This window comes from Corythoichthys intestinalis, chromosome 4 (assembly GCF_030265065.1).
Source record: "Corythoichthys intestinalis isolate RoL2023-P3 chromosome 4, ASM3026506v1, whole genome shotgun sequence".
NCBI classification, from domain to species: domain Eukaryota; kingdom Metazoa; phylum Chordata; class Actinopteri; order Syngnathiformes; family Syngnathidae; genus Corythoichthys; species Corythoichthys intestinalis.
Genome location: NC_080398.1, coordinates 38,064,332 through 38,091,098, shown reverse-complemented (window position 1 = coordinate 38,091,098; position 26,767 = coordinate 38,064,332). Strand labels below are relative to the sequence as shown.

General features: G+C 41.2%; 1 protein-coding gene across 1 annotated transcript in view; it reads right to left on the bottom strand.

Annotated features, from left to right (window-relative positions):
* Nucleotides 1-254: 254 nt before the first annotated feature.
* Nucleotides 255-26,767, bottom strand: part of lin28aa (lin-28 homolog Aa) — a 100,670-nt gene continuing 74,157 nt past the window's right edge. The window contains exon 4 of the mRNA XM_057833526.1: nt 255-500. Coding sequence (XP_057689509.1) covers nt 260-500 — 241 coding nt within the window. The 3' untranslated portion in view covers nt 255-259. The remainder of the gene's footprint in view (nt 501-26,767) is intronic.

Here is a 26,767-nt window from a genome sequence, read left to right as displayed (position 1 = left end):
CTTATGTTTTTGCCAGCCGGAAGTGAGTTTGACATAAAGGTCGACAAAGAATATCAGTGTTTCTCACTATTGGAAAGAGTGCAATAATACAGTAGTATTCCTGAGTGTTAGCAAGAACAACAAATTATTTTAAAAAAAATGGAAAAAAATCAGCAACATTCTTCTTGAGAATACTTGTTTTAACCTGAGGTAGTTCCAAAAGAAGCTTCAGGCGGGAGGCCATCCGTCCCCTGTGCCAACCACCGAAAACATAGCATCTTTAAGCGGAGGTCTCCTGAGGAGCAAGTGGAGGCGGCTGGGCGGAGGCGCGTCCGGATTGCTCGTCCTCGTCGCCCTTTGAGGAGGGCGGCTTTCCCTGAGAACCTGGCGACGACTGCTGCGCTTTGATTGGACAGTTGGCTACCATGTGATCGATGCTCTGGCAGAAGTGGCACTTTTTTGGCTGAGGCGGTAACTTGCACTCTTTGGCGTGGTGGTCCAGGCCGCCGCAGTTGTAGCACCTGCAAGGATTTACATCAAGTTTCATTTCAGTTGAAATTGCATATTTTGGGCCCGTTCAAACGTTCAAATATTACACGTGCACATTAACTCACATTCCAACACGCGCTGAGTAAACTTACCAGCATGCACAGAAGCATCAGAACAAATGACTACACATGCTGGCACTACATTATTCTAGGGCAGTGTTTCCCAATTATTTTCTGTTTTTTCTACTGGGCAAAAAAAAAAAAATTGCGCTGATTTTTACTCTACTCAAACACCAAAACAAACTGCAATTTTTTGGTCGGAGATAAAGTGGGGTGAATAAGTATTTAGTCAACCACCAATTGTGCAAGTTCTCTTACTTGAAAAGATTAGAGAGGCCTGTAATTGTCAACATGGGTAAACCTCAACCATGAGAGAAAGAATGTGAAAAAAAAACAGAAAATCAGATTGTTTTATTTTTAAAGAATTTATTTCCAAATTAGAGTGGAAAATAAGTATTTGGTCACCTACAAACAAGCAAGATCTCTGGGTGTCAAAGAGGTTTAACTTCTTCTAACGAGGTCTAACGAGGCTCCACTCGTTACCTGTATTAGTGGCACCTGTTTTATCTCATTATCGGTATGAAAGGCACCTGTCCACAACCCTTTGTCAGTCACACTCCAAACTCAACTATGGCCAAGACCAAAGAGCTGTCGAAGGACACCAGAGACAAAATTGTAGACCTGCACCAGGCTGGGAAGACTGAATCTGCAATAGGTAAAACACTTGGTGTAAAGAAATGTGTGAGCAATTATTAGAAAATGGAAGACATACAAGACCACTGATAATCTCCCTCAATCTGGGGCTCCATGCAAGATCTCACCCCGTGGTGTCAAAATGATAACAAGAACGGTGAGCAAAAATCCCAGAACCACAGGGGAGGACCTAGTGAATGACCTACAGACAGCTGGGACCACAGTAACAAAGGCTTCTATCAGTAACACAATGCACCGCCAGGGACTCAAATCCTGCACTGCCAGACGTGTCCCCCTCCTGAAGCCAGTACAGGTCCAGGCCCGTCTGCGGTTCGCTAGAGAGCATTTGGATGATCCAGAAGAGGACTGGGAGAACGTGTTATGGTCAGATGAAACCAAAATAGAACTTTTTGGTAGAAACACAGGTTCTCGTTTTTGAACGAGAAAGAATACTGAATTGCACCATACCCACTGTGAAGCATAGGGGTGGAAACATCATGCTTTGGGGCTGTTTTTCTGCAAAAGGACCAGGACGATTGATCTGTGTAAAGGAAAGAAAGAATGGGGCCATGTATCGAGAGATTTTGAGTGAAAATCTCCTTCCATCAGCAAGGGCATTGAAGATGAAACATGGCTGGGTCTTTCAGCATAACAATGATCACAAACACACAGCCAGGGAAACAAAGGAGTGGCTTCGTAAGAAGCATTTCAAGGTCCTGGAGTGGCCTAGCCAGTCTCCAGATCTCAACCCCATAGAAAATCTGTGGAGGGAGTTGAAAGTCCGTGTTGCCCAACGACAGCCCCAAAACATCACTGCTCTAGAGAAGATCTGCATGGAGGAATGGGCCAAAATACCAGCAACAGTGTGTGAAAAGCTTGTGAAGAGTGACAGAAAACGTTTGGCCTCCGTTATTGCCAACAAAGAGTATTGAGATGAACTTTTGGTATTGACCAAATACTTATTTTCCACCATGATTTGCAAATAAATTCTTTAAAAATCAAACAATGTGATTTTCTGTTTTTTTTCCCACATTCTGTCTCTCATGGTTGAGGTTTTACCCATGTTGACAATTACAGGCCTCTCTAATATTTTAAAGTGGGAAAACTTGCACAATTATTTGTTGACTAAATACTTATTTGCCCCACTGTATTTCATGCTTTTATTGATTATTTTTAATGTTGATGTGTTTTTGGTGAGAAATGAGCACTTCACGTTATCCTTTGTGAAGTTGCATTTGGTCAGCAATTTTCAAAGAGCCAAAAATAGCGAAGAGGGCGTCCAAAACTTCATGATTTGATTTCGATGGGTGAAGTTTCAACCAATCATCTCCCAGAAGTGGCAATAGCAAAAATTCAGTGTATTTATTGTTTTAGAGAAGAAGTGAACGTGTCATGTCCTTCAACAGCATGCTTAGGTGTAAAGGGTTTAAAGAAAAAAAGTAAATAGATCAACTTACAATAAAATACAGGGTGGGGCAGAGAAACTTGCTTATTTAAATTTGGTGCCCTGAAGCGATGGTTGCTCTGAGGATGGTAGGGATGGACTTATTTAAGAGGGTGGGGCTTAAAGTATGATTCTTAACATGCGTTATTTATTTTGGTTTTGTTTTTAGGAACCCCAGTAAGCATCAAGGAGCATGCTTTCGTTGTTGAGTCATTTTTTTTTCAAGCGAGCAATAAAATCGCTTGGATTACGTTGCACCATAGCTAATTTGTAGGTATGAAATTTCAATATTTCATGGAGGATTTGTCTCACAGAACGAGCAGACAACCCAAGAGCAGATGCGTGTTTGCGGGCAGACCGTCAGGGAGCTCTCAAAACAGATTGTCTCACCGTGTCAATGTTTTGGGGTGACTTTGCTGTTCGTTGGAGGCCCATTTCCCTGAAGTTGTTTACCCATGAAACAATCGACTGCTGGCCAGGAACATGACCATGGGGGAGGGGAATATTGAAATGTCTACGGAATGCATGTTGTGTTGCGACGATTGAGCGACCGCTCGGATGGATTTTGAAATTTTGCCAAATTAGAGGTCTAAGAGCGGAACTTCAAGTCACTCAGGTGACTTGAAGTATATGGCAGAAAACACTCAGGTGACTTGAAGTTCCGCCCCGAGACCTCCAATTTGGCCAAATGTAAAAATTGTCCTATGTGCATGTGTGACAAATAATTGGGTCGTTTCTACAAGTTCCAAAGCAGCAGTGTTTACTCGGCATGTTCTTTTTTGAAAGATTACCGGCAGAAAACAAGCAGTACTAGAAAGCTGCCATTTTAGAGCAGTAAACTTCTCAGAAAGGCTCTGTTGTAGTAAACCTTCCTTGCGAACCTAAGCAACTTTTTATAAAAAATACTCCTAAATCAGCAAAATCTTGACTTGAGGCTATCTTTAAAGGACGAAACCGTTTTAAAATTTTCACGTCGAATGAAGACAGAATGGAACTAATGCAAAAACGGGAGCAATTTTATCAACTTTAACGGTTGATTCACAACATTAAATGACCCCCAAACATAGCAAAGGTTACTATGTTTTTGGTTTTTGGGTGTCAAAAGATTAAAAATTTTAATCGAGTTAATTACAGCTTAAAAATTAATCGTAATTAATTGCAGTTAATCGCAATTCAAACCATCTATAAAATATGCCATATTTTTCTGTAAATTATTGTTGGAATGGAAAGATGAGACACAAGACGGATATATACATTCAACATACGGTACATAAGTACTGTATTTGTTTATTATAACAATAAATCAAAAAGATGGCATTACCATTATTAACATTCTGTTAAAGCAATCCATGGATAGAAAGACTTGTAGTTCTTAAAAGATAAATGTTAGTACAAGTTATAGAAATTTGATCTTAAAACCCCTGTTAATGTTTTCGTTTTGATAAAATTTGTCAAATTTTCAATCAAAAAATAAACTAGTAGCCTGCCATTGTTGATGCCAATAATTAATCACACAATGCTCAATTGCTCACGGGTGCTGAAGCCTATAAAATCAGTCACACCCAAGCGCCAGCAGAGGGCGACAAAACTCCGAAAAACACAAGTACACGTTTCACTGTGCTGTCATTTTAATGTTTGAGCGGGGCATGTACGTTAATTGCGTCAAATATTTTAACGTGATTAATTTAAAAAATTACTGCCCGTTAACGCGATAATTTTGACAGCCCTAGTTTATTTATTTATTTATTTTTATGAAAAAAACATGAAAGGTATCACCAGTTACTTTGCCAAGTAACTTTTTTACGACTGTGTTTGTATTTCAGTAGTCAGTCACTACACTAGCCAAAGAGCTAAGAGGCATTTTAGTAGTCGAAAATGTTTACATTTTAAGTGTTTATTTCATTTTTTTAAAAGCAAAATGAAGGCATTTAGAAAAAACAAAAAACAAAAACAAAACACAAACCGAAACCGAACCCGTGATCCCAAAACCAACGTTCAAACCGAACCGTGGGCTAACTGAACCGTTGCACCCCTAAGGGGCAGTTTATATGGCGACTCTGCGACACAAAGACGCAATGACTGAGTTGCGGACTCGCCTCGCGTGCATATGGTGTTGGCGAAGACGGAAGGCGAAGACGAAAAATTCTGAATCCTGCCTCCAAAGTGGATGAATCCGATTGCGGGGGATTGAGGGGGGCTTCCTCGGCATGCATATCAAAGGCTCCTGCGGTGCGAGACCGCGTCGTTAAAGTCAGCACTCGTACACGGCACATTGGGCGTGCACAGCGGTGCTACTAAACATTAAAAACAGCAAATATGGCGGAATGTCGGATTTAATTTACTGTTTTAATAATATTTTTACATAAAATATGTTGAACGTTTCAATTTTTGTGCCTTTTTGAACAAAAGAAAAATGACATTGCTTCGAGTGGGCGGGCATATTTTTTTTTCCGGGCTGAGGGAGGTTGGTGGGGTCAAAGTGCATCATTCTCTGTCGCCTAGTAAATCTGCACTGCCCCCTAGGGCCTGGCATGAATAGTACATTTTAATGCGGAATTGCGACATTGTTCAAATGGAGACGCAAATGCAAATTTGACATTTTTCGTATTTTCGGAGAGTCACCATGTAAACGGCCCCTAATAATGACCCTCCAAAAGAAACCATCAAAGGAATGTTGGATACCCTTAATTTAAGCCACCACATTGATGCGATCGTTGTGATATTTTCACAGGTTGAAGTACACTCAACTGGATCATAAATTTTAGTGACAATAGAGGTTGTTCTCAGACAGACTTAGTCGGCATGTACTGCCACTGGCATTGAACTCAAGGCCCAAACACCAAAGAGGGCACCGGGGGTGGGGTTGTAAAACAGATGGGTGGTGGGTGTAGGGGGGTGGTCACTTGGTACCAAGGAGGGGGGGTCACCCCTTTTGCCATCATTGAAGTCGTAACAAATGAGCTGTTTCTGCTTCGGGGACGACGCGCGAGCGTCCAAAGCGGCGCCTAACGGCCCCGCCCTTGAATCCGCATCAGGAACGCCGAAGGGAAGTGGTCCTTTGTCCGGGAGGGCGGCAGTCATGACCTCTGAACTCTGACCCCTACCCACCACCACCACAGCGCGCTTGCATTTACTCATACATTGTTCCCAAGGCAACACTGACCTTTCACCCGCTTGCTTTGCCTCTTGCATCTGTTATCAATTAAACGGACAGCGCTTTCTTTACTCACCCATGGAAATGTGGATTTGATCAAAATGATAAAAATCAGAGGTGAGACTTAAGTTCCCGAGCATATTGTTAAGCTTTCTTGTTTTAGTCAGGGGGAAAAAAATGAAACCACTGCATCACAAAATATGAACGATATCTTATCAATGGATTAATGCAGCCTAGGAGGGAGTTTGCGGGTGGGGGTTATTGAACCGGGGAGGGCCTCGCGGGGTTCTTTGAAGCCGTAATGATCTCCGCTCTCACACCGACTACTCGATGGCTCTAATCGCAAATGACAGCGGGGTGAAGGTGATACACCTCTAACCTCCGGCGCCTTAATGATATTCAAAGAAGGAGACCCCCACCTCAACGCTGAAAAGTAAAATACAAAACATGACCCACATACCCTCAATTAAGGCTTCTCATTGGGTAGAACCAAGTATTTTGGATTTGATGCTAACCTACAAAGCAGGGCTGAGCAATTTTAAGATAAAGATCGGAAAAAGTTTAAAGCTGTAATGTGAAGTAATTTCATAACATGCCAAATAGGCTCACAATTAAAGTAATTAAACATTGTCCAACAAATAAAGCATGAAAAAATAATTTATGTGTTGTATATTTGACAAAATAATCGCGTTTCCGAAGTTCGAGCCTGAAAGGGGACGAACCCGGAAGTGATACGTCACGCCGAGAACATCGATGGCAGCGCTCCATACGGCCGCCATACAAAGCCCTTCAAACAATGATTCAAACAGTGATATAAGCAATAGATCGAGCGCAAGGGAGGAGATCCCAGGTTTTGAAGAGTTGGAGGAAGAATAGGAGCTTGGAATTTTATGTTGGACCTAACATGTATTAGCCAGACGCTAATCCGGATGCAAACAATGTGCCTAGACTACCTGACATGGAATGGAGACAAGACCCATCGAGATTACAAGATTGGTAAAATATAGGCTGTTATTATTTTCATGATTTGAAGATGCAGGCATTTGCACATAATTTTGTTTTTGTCTATCTGATGACATTGTTTAAAAAAATAATCAGACTGCATGTTCATTTTGGCAGAACCTGCAGCTCTCGTGCATATAGAATAATAATATAAAAACGTTGGGGGGAAAGAAGGAGATGAGTCGTTGATGGCTTTCTCCACTTTATTGTGGCAACAATAAGAAAACAAAATAATAGCGGACTGCCGCCACATTCGACTGCAAAGTTTTGCTTGTCGCTCATCTCCGCCTCGCCTCGTACTACCAGCTACTACTACTTCCTGGGGCTATCGGCAGGAAGTGGCGTCTAATGGCGTGAGGAAATGTAGTTTTTTCACACAAGCGAACAGATTACAAAGCACCACTTCAGTGTTGTCCCGAGACTACATTTCCCATGATTCACTGCGGGACATGAGCTGTCAACGTTCACATTTGACAGCATTCTGCCGCGGTCCTCCTCGCCAGCTGTTAGCTCGCCATTCACGCTCGTTTGCATTTGATCGCTAGTCTGATACACTCCCGCTTTTTCGGTGAGGTCTTTTGTGTTTATTCATTATTGGATCGTTTTTGTTCACCTCTGTAAATAAGAGCACTGAAGCAAGAAGGGGTAAGTCGCCATTTCTGTTCAACCCGTTTTCTCCTGTTTTTTTTTAGCGTAAGAAGCTAGGTTAGTGGTTTGTTCTTTTTCATGATCAGGGTTTAGTTAACGGTTGGGGTTCAAGTGTAGATTCCTTTTGTTTGTTGTTTTGGCCTGGGCTTACCCTGAAGCCACGCTTCATCTACATTTTGTACATATTGCCTTGAAAGTTGGAAAAGCGCTATATAAGTATAACGCCATTTACCATATTCATTGCGAGTTTGTCGTGTAAATTTTGTGCCACTTGTGAAATTGTGTGGCTCGTTTTATGTTACGCCCCTCGCGAGCCGTCCTTGGGACGTAACACTAGCGTACACAACAACAACTATGCCACGACTATTGCCACGAGTTGGCTTTCGGCTAACGTCGCTAGCTTCTACTGTACATTCCACAACAGTTGGCAGCTCTGCTTTGACAAAGTCATCAGTCATCTTTCCAAAAATCACACTTACTTTTTGACAAATCCTTGATCATAAGCAGACCGGTTAACGAAGCAGGCATCTTCGAAGTGTTTGCAGCAGAGAACACTACTCGATGGTGGCGTGAATTCATTCGCTTCGTGCAAACGAAAGATGTCCATTTACGTGCCCTGCTATTCTTTGGCCACTCATACAACTTTTCGTTTGAGTGAGAACAAAACATCGCCACACACCGCCGTGGCATCTTACCGAGAAGCAATGCAACAAACAATACTGTTCTATGGCGGACTTCCCTCACACTTCCCGGTATGACGTAATTTCCGAAGATTTCCGAAGATTGCCGAAGAAAAGCATTTTCGTTGTCAAGGGCGTTGCTATGGGTTAAACAAAGAATCTGGAAGGGTTGCGTTAAAAAAAAAAAAGGAAAATATGCTTATAATTGTTTAGCCATTGATACTATTCAAAAAACATGGTTGGCCAACCTTAGTTCACATTTCCCCTTTAAAATTAACGCAAAAGGACGAACAGTCTCTAAAGAAATAGTCCAATGTTAATGTTTCTCAGGTGTTAAAGTGATCCTCTAATTTAAATGCATGTAGGCTCTAATAAACCACAATTGTTCTCTTGTACTAAAATATGTTGTTAGAAACACATAAAATGTTAAATCAATGGCAATATTTTATAATATTTAGTCCATATTTTGACCGTTAGTTGGCGCCATGGTTTGCGGGCTTGCAGTGATGACGTAATTGGGATCTTTCCAAATGAGTAGCGTGTTCAACAATTGCTTATTGCTGCCTAAACTCGCGAAGTAAAATGCCACGATGTGCTGCTTTTGGATGCAATTTCCAGTCAAATGGAAACAAGGGGAGTAAAGTGAGTGGTCAAGGTGCAATTATTATTTTTAGTGAATAAATGTGCATAAGTGGAAGCTTCTCCCCATTTTTGGTCCCTGTATGCGCGTATCCTACCCACAACGCGTTACAACTGGCGCCCAAACATTTTTCCTGGATCCTCAGTCAAGTAAGGGATCCGTCTATTTTCTGGATCCGACCGTCCCACCGCGTCTGCAATATTAGTTTCAGATGTGTCCATTTTTTTGATTCGTCAGTCCCACAGGGGCTTTTCAGATCAGTCTATTTTGTGGAATTGACGGCCTGATCGCGGCTGCGACATTGCCATGGGATCGGTCTAATTCCTGGATCTTCGAGTGAGTAAAAAACGTGTATTTGGATTTCCATTGCTATCTTTTTTGTTGACTATTCTTCGTGGGAGTTTTCCCCAAATCATACTAAATAATTAAAGCACTATGGCACGCTAGAGTGACGACAGTGACTCTGACGTGGACCTTACAATAATGTTGGAGTTCGTCAGGGAACGCGTGTTTGCGTACTGCTGACCTCCCGAGTGAAGAGTGGTCAAGGTGGAAATATTATTTTTTGTGAATAAATGTGCATAGTGGAAGCTTCTCCCCTTTTTGGTACTTTTATACACGTATCCTAGCTACCAGCTAGGATACGTGTATAAAAGCTCTGGATGCTAACAATCTACATAATTATATTGGGATAAGTGAAAACGCAATATGCTTACCTTGAATATCTGCTAATAAAACCGGAGTTCCCAACAGCATACACTCTCGCTCCCAACTGGAGTTCCCAACAGCACTGTCTCGCATCACCAGTTTTGCCCAACTTTTGTCCTATCAGGTATTTGCTACACGCATTTTTCCCTGAAGCTCGTCTTGTGAACGACCGACAGTGCTGTCCTGCTCCTCACTTTTCAGATCTGGTTCAAATAGGAAGGGTAGAACCGACGACATGTTGGGAAAGCTAACGAGTGACACGCTGGAATTTCTTGAACGGGCCCGGTGACGTCACGCACTGCGACTTAACAAGAATGGCGACCTATCACTTAAAATAATTTTACAAACTTTATTAAAACAAAAACATTAAGAGGGGTTTTAATATCAAATTATTATAACTCATACTAACATTTATCTTTTAAGAATTACTTGTCTTAAAAATAGAGGATCCCTATAAGTACACTATGGCTTGGTCCCTACCGCAGATCTCAATGCAAAAATTTGTTGTTTTTTTTTTCGTGTTTTTCCGACTTGAGTAAGGCATTAACTTGACGGGTCTGAACAAGACAAGTCGCATAGAAATAGATCATTTCAAATCTGATCTAGGTCACTTTTGTATGTGGTTTTAAATCTGTTTTGGGACACATTTTTCTAAAATGTGGCGGCGGTCTGTACTCTCAAGTCTCACAAAACTTAATTCATGCAGCCATTACGTCAGCAAAGAGTGAGAGATGCAGGGAGGACGGCAGCGATGGAGCTGTGCATTACCGTTAGCGCCTAGCTTGAACTCGGCTTTTCGGCAGGAGGCTGGCTTCACCACAGTCATGAAAAAATTAGGGCTGTCAAATGATTAAAATTTTTAATCGAGTTAATCACAGCATAAAAATTAATCGTAATTAATCGCAATTCAAACCATCTCTAAAATATGCCATATTTTTCTGGAAAGATAAGACAAGACAGATATATACATTCAACATACTGTATATAAGTACTGTATTTGTTTGTTATAACAATAAATCCAAAAGATGGCATTAACTTTATTAACATTCTTTCTGTGAAAGGGATCTACGGATAGAAAGACTTGTAATTCTTAAAGGATAAATGTGAGTTTGTATATTGTGACTAAATATTGCCATCTAGTTTATTTGTTAAGCTTTCAGTAAATGATACTGTAGCGACTTAACTGTTCTGCCCAAATGCATGATTGGAAGTGGGGCAACCATGACTGTGTGTGGTGGCTGCAAATGTTATATCTTCGTTGGGCACAATACATGGTGCAAAGAAAAATATCAGCTCGTGTCATTCTTACCCACGTCGCTTCTCACAATAGTTATAGTTATTGAGGAAGAGATGTCAAAGCTTTTGCCAATTGAATGCACGGCCTCACTGAATGCTTGTATCTACTCCGCAACTTGGCGCTGCCTCTTAACTCTGTATATATGTAAAACAGCGCCATTGTAGTCTGTTTGCAGCAATGCGTGAGTGGGTCATTCCGCGCATGCATAAAATGCGTAAAATATTTTAACGTGATTAATTTTAAAAAATGAATTACCGCCCGTTAACGCGATAAATTTGACAGCCCTTGAAAAAATATAATGGAAAAAAAGATAAGCTTGAGAATGCATGGCTTTCCAAATGAGCAATATGTCAAAATTGCTTCCATAGCCGAGAGTCGGGGCAAACTGACCGTTTGTGTGTGCGTCCTGCACGCACAGTACATGCATGTGGCGGAAAACACTGAGGTGACTTGATGTTCTTGCCTGGCACGGCAGTTTGTGGCGTCTAGGTAGGTTTAATTGAAAATAATGTACAGCTTTTCCTGTTAAGTGTGTATTATCATTACAAAGTTGCCGTTGTCCTTGTAGACGCTACAGTATGTGTTCATCTGTCTATGTTCATTCGAAATTAATGGAAACCTTTATTTTTGGATTAAAACATTTGAATTTTGCAAACGAAAACATTTTGGGTAACTGTTGCCTAATACAAGACTAAATTTATATGAGATTTTGTCGACTAAAACTAGACGAAAACAAAAACATTTTGAAATGATTAAAATATGACTAGGACTAATAAGTATTTTCGTCCAAAAGACTAAGACAAAAATTAAAAGGGATCCCAAAACAACACATTTAGAGGCACACTTTTTCAGACATGCTTTCACTCAAAAAATGGGGTGTTGAACTGACATAAAAAAATTATGGAAAGAATTTGCACCTGATAATATTGCTTTCCTTCAGCATTTAGCAATTGTGTCCTTTTAGCATAAAGCACACATGACATGTCTAGCCAATATTAGGCACTCATGTTGCGCGAACATAAAGCACTCTTGTTGAGCCAACATAAGGCACTCATGTTCATCCCAAAATACACGTTGAACCGACATTAAAGGGGAAATGTGAACTAAGGTTGGCCAACCATGTTTTTGAATAATATCAATGGCTAAACAATTATAAGCATATTTTCATTATTTTTTTTAACGCAACCCTTCCAGATTCTTTGTTTAACCCATAGCAACGCCCTTGACAACGAAAATGCTTTTCTTCGGCAATCTTCGGAAATCTTCGGAAATTATGTCACACCGGGAAGTGCGAGGGAAGTCCGCCATAGAACAGTATTGTTTGTTGCATTGCTTCTCAGTAAGATGCCACGGCGGTGTGTGGCGATGTTTTGTTCTCACTCAAACGAAAAGTTGTATGAGTGGCCAAAGGATAGCAGGGCACGTAAATGGACATCTTTCGTTCGCACGAAGCGAATGAATTTCACGCCATCATCGAGTAGTCTTCTCTGCTGCAAACACTTCGAAGATGCCTGCTTCCTTAACCGGTCTGCTTATGATCAAGTATTTGCCAAAAAGTAAGTGTGATTTTTGGATAGATGACTGATGACTTTGTCAAAGCAGAGCTGCCAACTGTCGTGGAATGTACAGTAGAAGCTAGCGACGTTAGCCGAAAGCCAACTCGTGGCAATAGGTCGTGGCATGGTTGTTGTTGTGTTCGCTAGTGTTACGTCCCAAGGACGGCTCGCGAAGGGCGTAACATAAAACGAGCCACACAATTTCACAAGTGGCACAAATTTATTTACACAACAATCAAACTCGCAATGAATATGTACAAAATGTGGATGAAGCGCGGCTTCAGGGTAAGCCCAGGCCAAAACAACAACAAAAAAAGGAATCTACACTTGAACCCCACCCGCTAACTAAACCCTGATCATGAAAAAGAACAAACCACTAACCTAGCTTCTTACGCTAAACAAAACAGGAGAAAACGGGATGAACAGAAATGGCGACTTACACCTATTGCTTCAGTGCTCTTATTTACAGTGGTGAACAAAAACGATCCAATAACGAATAAACACATAAGACCTCACCGAAAAAGCGGGGTATCAGACTAGCGATCAAATACAAACGAGCGTGAATGGCGGGCAAACAGCTGGCGAGGAGGACTGCTAGGCAGAATGCTGTGAAATGCGACCTCCCAGCGCGTTGACAGCGGCAGGTTTACACCGCCGGTGAGTTTGTGCACATTTATTTGTATTTGTAATATATATTTCCACCTTCATGCTTCAAGCATTGCATTGCATTTGTAGCGTTTCTTTCACGGTGACCGCTTGATAGCCTTCTAGTTTGTTTCGTGAGAGCCGTTGACAGGTGACAGCGTGCGTGTTGGCATTGAGTCATGGCATCTCACAGCAAAATCAGAGATTGTATGTATGGAGCGCTGCCATCGCTGTTCTCGGTGTGACATATCACTTCCGGGATCGTCCCCTTTCAGGCTCGAACTTCGGAAAAGCGATTATTTTGTCAAATATACAACATATAAATTATTTTTTCATGATTTATTTGTTGGACAATGTTTAATTACTTTAATTGTGACCCCATTTGGCATGCTATGAAATTACTTCACATTACAGCTTTAAAGAAACCTGTTTAAATTGCTTTCCTTCAGTATTTAACAATTGAGTTCTTTTAACATAGAGCACACATGTTGAGCCAACATAAGGCACAGCTAGGGCTGTTAAATTTATCGCGTTAACGAGCGGTAATTAATTTTTTTAATTAATCATGTTAAAATATTTAACGGATGCACGAAACGACACACTCACATACAGGGTGACCCAAAAAAAAGTTTACACTCAGTTGACTGCTTGTTTAAAAGCCATTGAAACATATCTAAACAGGTTGTCATGCTTAAGTGATTCATTAAGGTCACTCAATGCAGCTGGTAATCTCTCGTCTCTACAATTCCTGTGCTTCTGCTGAAAATGAAGAAAACTTTAGCTGTACCTGAATTGCTGCGTGCCGGTCTGACACCTACTGAGATTGCAGCAAATCTGAGAATATCCAGATGTGCAGTCTACAAAGTTAAAAAGAAGCTGAAAGATACTGGAACAGACTCACGAAAACCTGGGTCTGGAAAACCCGATCTGTGCGGACCAAAAAGTTGATTGACAAGGTGATATGTGGCCACCCCAGAGTCCAGATCTCAATCCCCTGGATTATAGCATATGGGCAACTGTGGAGGACAGTGCCTGTAAGAAGTCACAAACTTCTATGGCAGCCTTGGAGAGGTCCATTGTTAGATCTTGGGAAAAGATGACAGCATCCTACATAAAGAAGACCTGTCAAGCGTTCCGCAGGCGCCTGGAGGCTGTTGTGACACTTAAGGGAGGACACATTGAAAAATAGAGTGTACTGTACATGTTCTTTACAATAATGTATAATTTGTGATTAAATTCTAATTCTAAGCTGAAAAGATATGGCATTTAAGTTGTATTATGGCAGTGTAAACTTTTTTTTGGGTCACCCTGTATTGCTGTGAACAGACTACAATGGCGACGTTATACGTATATATAGAGCCAAGAGGTAGTAACAGGTGAGTGGAGTGGATACAGGCATTCATTTGGACCGTGCTTTAAATTACGTACAGCTTTGACATGTCTTCCACAACAATTATAACTCTTGAGGCGAGCAACGTGGGGAAGAAAGACAGGAGTTGACCTTTTTCTTAGCGCCCTGCATTGTACACGACACAGAGAAGATATATTATTTGCACACGCCACACACAGTCATGGTTACCTACTTGCCATCATGCATTTGGGCAGAACAGTTTTGTCACTCCATTATCATTTACTGAAAGCTCAACACATACACTAGAGGGCAATATTTAGTCACAATATACAAACTCACATTTATCCTTTAAGAATCTATCCGTGGATCCCTTTCACAGAAAGAATGTTAATAATGTTAATGCAATCTTGTGGATTTATTGTTATAATACACAAATGCAGTACCTATGTACAGTATGTTGAATGTACTGTATATCTCGGTCTTGTCTTATCTTTCCATTCCAACAATAATTTACAGAAAAATATGGCATTTTTTAGAGATGGTTTGAATTGCGATTAATTACGATGAATTAATTTTAAGCTGTGATTAACAGTTTGACAGCCCTAATTTTAACGTAAATGGCCGTCAATGGCATCAATTTATATATGCCTCAATGGAATCCAGTACATTGACATCAATAGTAGCGACATTCATGATAGTCAATGGCATGGACGTACATAGCTGTCAGTGGTATTGACTTACTTAGGCGCCACTTCAATGTCAATGGGCTGTAATGGTAAGTGGTCAAAAATCACAACCACCTATGTTTTCCTGTCATTGAAAATGAAGGGAAAATGTTTGCCATTAAAAATGAATGGAATTCCGGTCATTTTGATATTTGAACGGTGCCTGTCGGTCAAACGGTTTGGAGTCTCATCTGCGCCGAAAAAAAATGTGGATAATAAGATTATGAAAGAAAAAAATAAAAATAAAGTTGAGGAATTTTACTAGCTGGGCCTTTGCCTTTCAAAGTCCCATCTAATAAAAAATCTCTTTTCACATACAAAATAATAATTCAATGGTGACGGTACCAATGAGGTGTCCCTTACTTTTTCAGGGAGTTGGCAATCCTACTTTTAAATCTCGCGAGAAATCACGAGACTATTGCAATTAGTTGGAAAGACACATTAACATTATGTTGCATCAACAATATCTAATCGAGCCCCTCATTCACTGTTCATGTTTATGTAGAGACTGCATGATTCAATCATGCTCACCTTGGAAACATGATGGTTTCTTGCTGAAAATGCACACTGTCTTTTAGTAAACTTTACAACCTGCCTGATTCATTTTTTTGAGTGCTGATTTTTAGGGTTTTAATGTGCCCAGATTTTATTTGTTGTAATGACTTTTAGCGTGATGCAATGTTACATAGTACTTTTCTGCCCTTTATTTATCATTTACTACTATATTTTGCTTTGTTGTAAAGCACTTTGAGGACTTTTCGGGTTTTGTAAAGGGCTAAATGAAGCAAACAAATAGAATTTGATTTGATTGCCTATGTCTAATAAAATACCATATAAGCTATCGTCAACTTTCCGACATTAATTCAGCAACCTGCAAATACGCCAATGCGTTTCTTCGTCAAATCTATTGGCATTGGGCTTGAGGGCCTGCGGGTGTAAGTCCACTGGGGTTGGGAGGGGGGGGGTCGCAAGATTTAAACAGTTATTGATCTAGGTCACACGTCAAACCGCTGCCGATGTGACCCGAGCTAAGGTGGGGGAGTGTGCGAAGGGGGTTGCGGTAGTTACAAAGTGATGGTTAACACTAAATAGTAGGGGTGTGACAATCAGTGTTGTTAATCTTACTTTAAAACAGTCATTAGTTACAGTTACAAATTACTTCTCTGAAAAAGTATTGAGTTAGTAACGCATGCTTTGAAGTTTGACTCACTCCGTCCTGCCACAACCTAATCTGACCTATCTTCCCAAGCAGCAGAAATAAAGTTTGAGTGAGTCGAACTGTACTGCACTGTAGTTTTTTTTCCTCTAAGGCTAGGTTCATCCTACAGGTCTTAATGCACGAATCCGATTTTTTGTTATATCTTATTTTTTGGCGTGCCCGTTCAGACTGCCTTTGTCCATTGAGACCATTCAAGTATTACGCATGCGCACTAATTCGAAGTCCGACAAGCGCTGAGCAAGACGACCCGCATGCGCAGAAGAATCAAAACAAATGACCTGGCTGTCATCCGTCATTCCGGGGGTATCAGATTTAGCTTTTTAAAAAGAGGACACAAATAACAGACATAAATAATCCCAGTTTAGGTTTATATTCAAAGTATATGGATCGATAGCATGCACGGACACAGACTCTCGGCCGTGTAAGCAATGTTGAAATATTGCTTATATGGAGCAGACAGAAAACCGATCATTCTCAGGCTTATCCTCAACCCATTTTTATTTTTTTCATGACTGTTGTCAACTCCGACTCTTCCTAAAAAGCCGTGTTCAAGGCAAGCTAGCCGCTAATAACACACAGCTGCACCGCTACCGTGGCGTCGCTCTCGCTTTTTGATGACGTAATTGCTGCATGAATTCCGATTTGAGAGACTGGACAGTACAGACCGCCGCGACAGTCTGGAAAAATGTGGCCCAGATCGGATTTGAACCACATACGAAAGTGACCCAGATCGGATTTGAAATGGTCCAGTTCTATGCGACTGGTCACGTTCGGACCGTCAAGTTAACGCCTCACTCGAGTCGGAAAAACACGAAAAAATCATATTCGTGCATTAAGACCTGTAGTATGAACGTAGCCTAAGGTTCATACTACAGGTCTTAATGCACAAATCCGATTTTTTGTCATATGTTTTTTCTGGCGTGCCCGTTCAGACTGCCTTTGTCCATTGAGACCATTCAAGTATTACGCATGCGCACTAATTCGCAGTCCGACAAGCACTGAGCAAGACGACCCGCATGCGCAGAAGAATCAAAACAAATGACCACACATGCTGGCTGTCATCCGTCATTCCAGGGATATCAGATTTTGCTTTTTAAAAAGAGGACACAAATAACAGACATAAACTAGGCCTGCAAGCAGGACTGAACGGGCCCTCGCAATCTAGCGCAACTCGGACGTCACGCAACTCGGACTGTGTGCAGGTCAGGGTGGTGGGAGATCCTCCTCTCTAATCATCTCATTAGAACCTAACATGCTCGAAAGTCGCCTATTTACATTCCCACACCCAAGAGATAAAAACCCCTATTGGAGAGAGTACTACAAAAAAGGAGCCACTACTGAGCTGTGCAGCCAAGCCCTTATTCAAAACCAAAATTAATCTTCTAACTGGGCCAATTCGACCAAGTGTGCCAACTATTGTGGCTCTATAACCTCCCTGAGTCTCTGAAAAAAAATATTTCCTTTAAATGGCGAACAAAGGGTCGTCACGGCAACAGACAGAGACACGTGGACATGGGCCGTAAAAAAGTATTTTAATAGGTCTTGAAACTACAATGACCAACATGAAAAGAACTGGACATGTTTTGGAAAAACGAGTGACTTTCTATCGCCACTAGTTGGCGCTGTAGGGTTGATGCAAATGACCCCTACAAGGCCCTTCAGGGTATGACTCTCAACAAGCACGGGAAGTTTGGCGCAGATATCTTGTATATCTGCCGAGTTATGACTGTTCAAAGTTTTTGGAGAGAAAAATTGTTGACAGTCATTTTCACTTTCCTGTTTGGACCCCTCCGCTTCAACGAAACTTCAATATTTTTCATCAGGCACCTGAAGACAGGTCTTAAGGTTTCCCTTATGCAGGTTTGAGGTAGATTGATTTTTTCCCTTTAGAGGAGGAGTGTGTCCCGTAAAAAAGGGCATTTCCTGTTCCCACTAGGAGGCGCCAGGCACAAATGGTAAATTTTCAATCCAGTCCTGCTCAGGCTGGTATACCTCACACACATGGCAGATTTAAAATAGATTGAAGGTTGTATGAGGGAGTTATCAGTCATTTTCCGAATTCGGTGTTTTGGCGAAAAAATGGCCGACTTTGGCCGCCCGCCCAGGTCAGGCCCGTGAATGAAAACACACCATTTTTATAACTTAAGATTTCATATGCCTCATGAACAGTCTCACCAATTTTGAGAATGATCAAACTAATTCCCTAGGTGCCAAGGTGTAAAATGTGCACACTGTAAATCGATAAAAAGTTCACATTCAATCCAAAATACCCGATTTCCTGTAGGATTTGGAATGTGTGTGCAAGAGACTTTTTGGAGCAGTTTTGCACAAAGTTTTGACTCTCCAAATTTCATCACTCTATGTTAGAAAAACCTAAATGGAGAGGCCTTTTTGAAAATTTCAAGGGGGCGCCACTGAGCCATTTTGTTACATGTTTTCGTAACGTTGCAAGATTATTGAACGTTATGCAAAGCCGCATGTATGTCGAAATTTTTGTGAGTTTTCGTGCATGTTCAAGCCTCCAAATGTAAACTCCTACTGTGAACCGATAAAAATTTCACATTTGATCCAAAATACCCGATTTCCTGTTGGATTTGGAATACGGGTGCAAGAGACTTTTTGGAGCAGTTTTGCATAAGGTATCTACTCCCCAAATTTCCTCGCTCTATGTTGAAAAAACCCAATAGGAAAGGCCTTTTTTAAAACTTCTTTCTGTCGCCACTAGTTGGCACTGTAGAGTTTATGCAAATGACCCCTACAAGAACCTTCAGGGTATGACTCTCAACAAACACGGAAAGTTTGGCGCAGATATGTTGCATATCTGCCGAGTTATGACTGTTCAAAGTTTTTGGCGAGACAAATTGTTGACGGTCATTTTCACTTCCAGTTTGGACCTCTCCGCTTCAACGAAACCTAAATATTTTTCATCAGGCACCTGAACACATGTCTTGAGGCTCCCCTGAAACAGGTTTGAGGTCAATAGATTTTTTTCCCTTGGAGGAGGATCCTCTCTCGTAAAGAATGCCATTTCCTGTTCCCACTAGGGGGCGCCAGGCCTAATGAGTAATATTTCAATGCAGTCGTGTTCAGGCTGGGATATCTCATATACATGCTAGAAATGAAAAAGATTGAACGTTGTATCACGGAGTTTTTAATCATTTTCTGAATTTGGTATTTTGCCTAAAAATGGCCAACTTTGGGACTACGCCCAGGCCAGACCCTTGGATGAAAACTCACCATTTTGAAAACTTAAGATCTCATATGTCTCCTGAATAGTCTGACCAATTTTGAAGACGATCCAACTATTTTCTTCAGCGACAAGGTCTCAAATGTAAATCAATAAAATTTCGCATTTGATCCAAAATTTCCGACTTCCTGTTGGATTTGGAATATAGGTGCAAGAGACTTTTTGGAGCAGTTTTACACAATGTATCGACTCACCAAATTTCATCATTCTACGTTGAAAAAACCTAATAGGACAGGCCTTTTTGAAAATTTCAAGGGGGCGCCACTGAGCCTTTTTGTTAATTTTTTTCAAAGATTATCAAAATTTACGCAAAGTTGAACATATGTGCACATTTTGGTGAGTTTTCGTGCATGTTCAGGCCTCCAAATGTGAACTCCAACTGTGAACCGAAAAAATTTCAGATTCGATCCAAAATAACCGATTTCCTGTTGGATTTGGAATATGGGTGCAAGAGGCTTTTTTGAGCAGTTAGGCATAAGGTATCTACTCCCCAAATTTCATTGCTCTACGTTGAAAACCTGAGAGGAGAGGCCTTTTTGAAAATTTTAAGGGTCAAGGGGGCGCCACTGAGCCATTTTTTGACATTTTTTCAAAACGACGCAAGATTATCGAAATTTACGCGAATCTGCACGTATGTGCAAATTTTGGTGACTTTTCGTGCATGTTCAGGCCTCCAAATTGGCCATTTTCATTTGCCATGAAGAAAGAATAATAATAACTAGGCCTGCAAGCAGGACTGAACGGGCCCTCGCAATCTAGCGCAACTCGGACGTCACGCAACTCGGACTGTGTGCAGGTCAGGGTGGTGGCAGATCCTCCTCTCTAATCATCTCATTAGAACCTAACATGCTCGAAAGTCGCCTATTTACATTCCCACACCCAAGAGATAAAAACCCCTATTGGAGAGAGTACTACAAAAAAGGAGCCACTACTGAGCTGTGCAGCCAAGCCCTTATTCAAAACCAAAATTAATCTTCTAACTGGGCCAATTCGACCAAGTGTGCCAAATATTGTGGCACTATAAGCTGCCTGAGTCTCTGAAAAAAAATATTTCCTTTAAATGGCGAATAAAGGGTCATAACGGCAACAGACAGAGACACGTGGACATGGGCCGTAAATAAGTATTACAATAGGTCTTCAAACTACAATGACCAACCTGAGAAGAACTGGACATGTATTGGAAAAACGAGTGACTTTCTATTGCCACTAGTTGGCGCTGTAGGGTTGATGCAAATGACCCCTACAAGGCCCTTCAGGGTATGACTCTCAACAAGCACGGGAAGTTTGGCGCAGATATGGTGTATATCTGGCGAGTTATGACTGTTCAAAGTTTTTGGAGAGAAAAATTGTTGACAGTCATTTTCACTTTCCTGTTTGGACCCCTCCGCTTCAACGAAACTTCAATATTTTTCATCAGGCACCTGAAGACAGGTCTTAAGGCTTCCCTTAAGCATGTTTGAGGTAGATTGATTTTTTTCCCTTTAGAGGAGGAGTGTGTCCCGTAAAAAAGGGCATTTCCTGTTCCCACTAGGAGGCGCCAGGCACAAATGGTAAATTTTCAATCCAGTCCTGCTCAGGCTGGTATACCTCACACACATGCCAGATTTAAAATAGATTGAACGTTGTATGAGGGAGTTATCAGTCATTTTCCGAATTCGGTGTTTTGCCGAAAAAATGGCCGACTTTGGCACCCCGCCTAGGTCAGGCCCGTGAATGAAAACACACCATTTTGATAACTTAAGATTTCATATGCCTCATGAACAGTCTCGCCAATTTTGAGAATGATCAAACTAATTCCCTAGGTGCCAAGGTGTAAAATGTGCACACTGTAAATCGATAAAAATTTCACATTCAATCCAAAATACCCAATTTCCTGTTGGGTTTGGAATACGCATGCAAGAGACTTTTTGGAGCAGTTTTGTACAAGGTATCGACTCTCCGAATTTCATCCCTCTACGTTGAAAAAACCTAAATGGAGAGGCCTTTTTGAAAATTTCAAGGGGGCGCCACTGAGCCATTTTGTTACATGTTTTCGTAACGTTGCAAGATTATTGAACGTTACGCAAAGCTGCATGTATGTCCAAATTTTTGTGAGTTTTCATGCACGTTGAAGCCTCCAAATGTAAACTCCTACTGTGAACCGATAAAAATTTCACATTCGATCCAAAATACCCGATTTCCTGTTGGATTTGGAATACGGGTGCAAGAGACTTTTTGGAGCAGTTTTGCATAAGGTATCTACTCCCCAAATTTCCTCACTCTATGTTGAAAAAACCCAATAGGAAAGGCCTTTTTTCAAACTTCTTTCTGTCGCCACTAGTTGGCACTGTAGAGTTGATGCAAATGACCCCTACAAGAACCTTCAGGGTATGACTCTCAACAAACACGGGAAGTTTGGCGCAGATATGTTGTATATCTGCCGAGTTATGACTGTTCAAAGTTTTTGGCGAGACAAATTGTTGACGGTCATTTTCACTTCCAGTTTGTACCTCTCCGCTTCTACAAAACCTCAATATTTTTCATTAGGCACCTGAACACATGTCTTGAGGCTCCCCTGAAACAGGTTTGAGGTCAATAGATTTTTTTCCCTTGGAGGAGGAGCCTGTCTCGTAAAGAAGGCCATTTCCTGTTCCCACTAGGGGGCGCCAAGCCTAATGGGTAAAATTTAAATGCAGTCGTGTTCAGGCTGGGATATCTCATATACTTGCTAGAAATGAAAAAGATTGAACGTTGTATCACGGAGTTTTTAATCATTTTCTGAATTTGGTGTTTTGCCCAAAAATGGCCAACTTTGGGACTACGCCCAGGCCAGACCCTTGGATGAAAACTCACCATTTTGAAAACTTAAGATCTCATATGTCTCCTGTATAGTCTGACCAATTTTGAAGACGATCCAACTATTTTCTTCAGCGACAAGGTCTCAAATGTAAATCGATAAAATTTCGCATTTGATCCAAAATTTCCGACTTCCTGTTGGATTTGGAATATAGGTGCAAGAGACTTTTTGGAGCAGTTTTACGCAATGTATCGACTCACCAAATTTCATCATTCTACGTTGAAAAAACCTAATAGGAAAGGCCTTTTTGAAAATTTCAAGGGGGCGCCACTGAGCGATTTTGTTAAATTTTTTTGTAGATTATCAAAATTTACGCAAAGTTGCATGTATGTGCAAATTTTGGTGAGTTTTCGTGCATGTTCAGGCCTCCAAACGTAAACTCCAACTGTGAACCGAAAAAATTTCACATTTGATCCAAAATATCCGATTTCCTGTCGGATTTGGAATATGGGTGCAAGAGGCTTTTTTGAACAGTTAGGCATAAGGTATCAACTCCCCAAATTTCATCGCTCTACGTTGAAAACCTGAGAGGAGAGGCCTTTTTGAAAATTTTAAGGGTCAAGGGGGCGCCACTGAGCCATTTTTTGAAATTTTTTAAAAACGACGCAAGATTATCAAATTTTACGCGAATCTGCACGTATGTGCAAATTTTGGTGACTTTTCGTGCATGTTCAGGCCTCCAAATTGGCCATTTTCATTTGCCATGAAGAAAGAATAATAATAATAATAATAATAATAATAATCCTTTGCATTACAATAGGGCCTTCGCACGCCTAGTGCTCGGGCCCTAACTAGGCCTGCAAGCAGGACTAAACGGGCCCTCGCAATCTAGCGCAACTCGGACGTCACGCAACTCGGACTGTGTGCAGGTCAGGCTGGTGGCAGATCCTCCTCTCTAATTATCTCATTAGAACCTAACATGCTCGAAAGTCGCCTATTTACATTCCCACACCCAAGAGATAAAAACCCCTATTGGAGAGAGTACTACAAAAAAGGAGCCACTACTGAGCTGTGCAGCCAAGCCCTTATTCAAAACCCAAAATTAATCTTCTAACTCGGCCAATTCGACCAAGTGTGCCAAATACTGTGGCTCTATAAGCTGCCTGAGTCTCTGAAAAAAAATATTTCCTTTAAATGGCGAACAAAGGGTCGTCACGGCAACAGACAGAGACACGTGGACATGGGCCGTAAATAAGTATTTTAATAGGTCTTGAAACTACAATGACCAACCTGAAAAGAACTGAACATGTATTGGAAAAACGAGTGACTTTCTATTGCCACTAGTTGGCGCTGTAGGTTTGATGCAAATGACCCCTACAAGGCCCTTCAGGGTATGACTCTCAACAAGCACGGGAAGTTTGCCGCAGATATGTTGTATATCTGCCGAGTTATGACTGTTCAAAATTTTTGGAGAGAAAAATTATTGACAGTCATTTTCACTTTCCTGTTTGGACCCCTCCGCTTCAACGAAACTTCAATATTTTTCATCAGGCACCTGAAGACAGGTCTTAAGGCTTCCCTTATGCAGGTTTGAGGTCGATTAATTTTTTCCCTTGGAGGAGGAGTGTGTCACCGTAAAAAAAGGGCTTTTCCTGTTCCCACTAGGAGGCGCCAGGCACAAATGGTAAATTTTCAATCCAGTCGTGCTCAGGCTGGTATACCTCACACACATGGCAGATTTAAAATAGATTGAACGTTGTATGAGGGAGTTATCAGTCATTTTCCGAATTCGGTGTTTTGGCGAAAAAATGGCCGACTTTGGCACCCCGCCCAGGTCAGGCCCGTGAATGAAAACACACCATTTTGATAACTTAAGATTTCATATGCCTCATGAACAGTCTCGCCAATTTTGAGAATGATCAAACTAATTCCCTAGGTGCCAAGGTGTAAAATGTGCACACTGTAAATCGATAAAAAATTCACATTCAATCAAAAATACCCGATTTCCTGTTGGGTTTGGAATACGCATGCAAGAGACTTTTTGGAGCAGTTTTGTACAAGGTATTGACTCTCCGAATTTCATCCATCTACGTTGAAAAAACCTAAATGGAGAGGCCTTTTTGAAAATTTCAAGGGGGCGCCACTGAGCCATTTTGTTACATTTTTTCGTAACGTTGCAAGATTATTGAACGTTATGCAAAGCCGCATGTATGTCGAAATTTTTGTGAGTTTTCGTGCATGTTCAAGCCTCCAAATGTAAACTCCTACTGTTAACCGATAAAAATTTCACATTTGATCCAAAATACCCGATTTCCTGTTGGATTTGGAAAATGGGTGCAAGAGACTTTTTGGAGCAGTTTTGCACAAGGTATCAACTCCCCAAATTTCCTCACTCTATGTTGGAAAAACCCAATAGGAAAGGCCTTTTTTAAAACTTCTTTCTGTCGCCACTAGTTGGCACTGTAGAGTTGATGCAAATGACCCCTACACGAACCTTCAGGGTATGACTCTCAACAAACACGGGAAGTTTGGCGCAGATATGTTGTATATCTGCCGAGTTATGACTGTTCAAAGTTTTTGGCGAGACAAATTGTTGACGGTCATTTTCACTTCCAGTTTGTACCTCTCCGCTTCTACAAAACCTCAATATTTTTCATTAGGCACCTGAACACATGTCTTGAGGCTCCCCTGAAACAGGTTTGAGGTCAATAGATTTTTTTCCCTTGGAGGAGGAGCCTGTCTCGTAAAGAAGGCCATTTCCTGTTCCCACTAGGGGGCGCCAAGCCTAATGGGTAAAATTTAAATGCAGTCGTGTTCAGGCTGGGATATCTCATATACTTGCTAGAAATGAAAAAGATTGAACGTTGTATCACGGAGTTTTTAATCATTTTCTGAATTTGGTGTTTTGCCCAAAAATGGCCAACTTTGGGACTACGCCCAGGCCAGACCCTTGGATGAAAACTCACCATTTTGAAAACTTAAGATCTCATATGTCTCCTGTATAGTCTGACCAATTTTGAAGACGATCCAACTATTTTCTTCAGCGACAAGGTCTCAAATGTAAATCGATAAAATTTCGCATTTGATCCAAAATTTCCGACTTCCTGTTGGATTTGGAATATAGGTGCAAGAGACTTTTTGGAGCAGTTTTACGCAATGTATCGACTCACCAAATTTCATCATTCTACGTTGAAAAAACCTAATAGGAAAGGCCTTTTTGAAAATTTCAAGGGGGCGCCACTGAGCGATTTTGTTAAATTTTTTTGTAGATTATCAAAATTTACGCAAAGTTGCATGTATGTGCAAATTTTGGTGAGTTTTCGTGCATGTTCAGGCCTCCAAACGTAAACTCCAACTGTGAACCGAAAAAATTTCACATTTGATCCAAAATATCCGATTTCCTGTCGGATTTGGAATATGGGTGCAAGAGGCTTTTTTGAACAGTTAGGCATAAGGTATCTACTCCCCAAATTTCATCGCTCTACGTTGAAAACCTGAGAGGAGAGGCCTTTTTGAAAATTTTAAGGGTCAAGGGGGCGCCACTGAGCCATTTTTAAAAATTTTTTCAAAACGACGCAAGATTATCAAATTTTACGCGAATCTGCACGTATGTGCAAATTTTGGTGACTTTTCGTGCATGTTCAGGCCTCCAAATTGGCCATTTTCATTTGCCATGAAGAAAGAAGAATAATAATAATAACTAGGCCTGCAAGCAGGACTGAACGGGCCCTCGCAATCTAGCGCAACTCGGACGTCACGCAACTCGGACTGTGTGCAGGTCAGGGTGGTGGCAGATCCTCCTCTCTAATCATCTCATTAGAACCTAACATGCTCGAAAGTCGCCTATTTACATTCCCACACCCAAGAGATAAAAACCCCTATTGGAGAGAGTACTACAAAAAAGGAGCCACTACTGAGCTGTGCAGCCAAGCCCTTATTCAAAACCAAAATTAATCTTCTAACTTGGCCAATTCGACCAAGTGTGCCAAATATTGTGGCTCTATAAGCTGCCTGAGTCTCTGAAAAAAAATATTTCCTTTAAATGGCGAACAAAGGGTCGTCACGGCAACAGACAGTGACACGTGGACATGGGCCGTAAAAAAGAATTTTAATAGGTCTTGAAACTACAATGACCAACATGAAAAGAACTGGACATGTTTTGGAAAAACGAGTGACTTCCTATCGCCACTAGTTGGCGCTGTAGGGTTGATGCAAATGACCCCTACAAGTTCCTTCAGGGTATGACTCTCAACAAGCACGGGAAGTTTGGCGCAGATATGTTCTATATCTGCCGAGTTATGATTGTTCAAAGTTTTTGGAGAGAAAAATTGTTGACAGTCATTTTCACTTTCCTGTTTGGACCCCTCCGCTTCAACGAAACTTCAATATTTTTCATCAGGCACCTGAAGACAGGTCTTAAGGCTTCCCTTATGCAGGTTTGAGGTAGATTGGTTT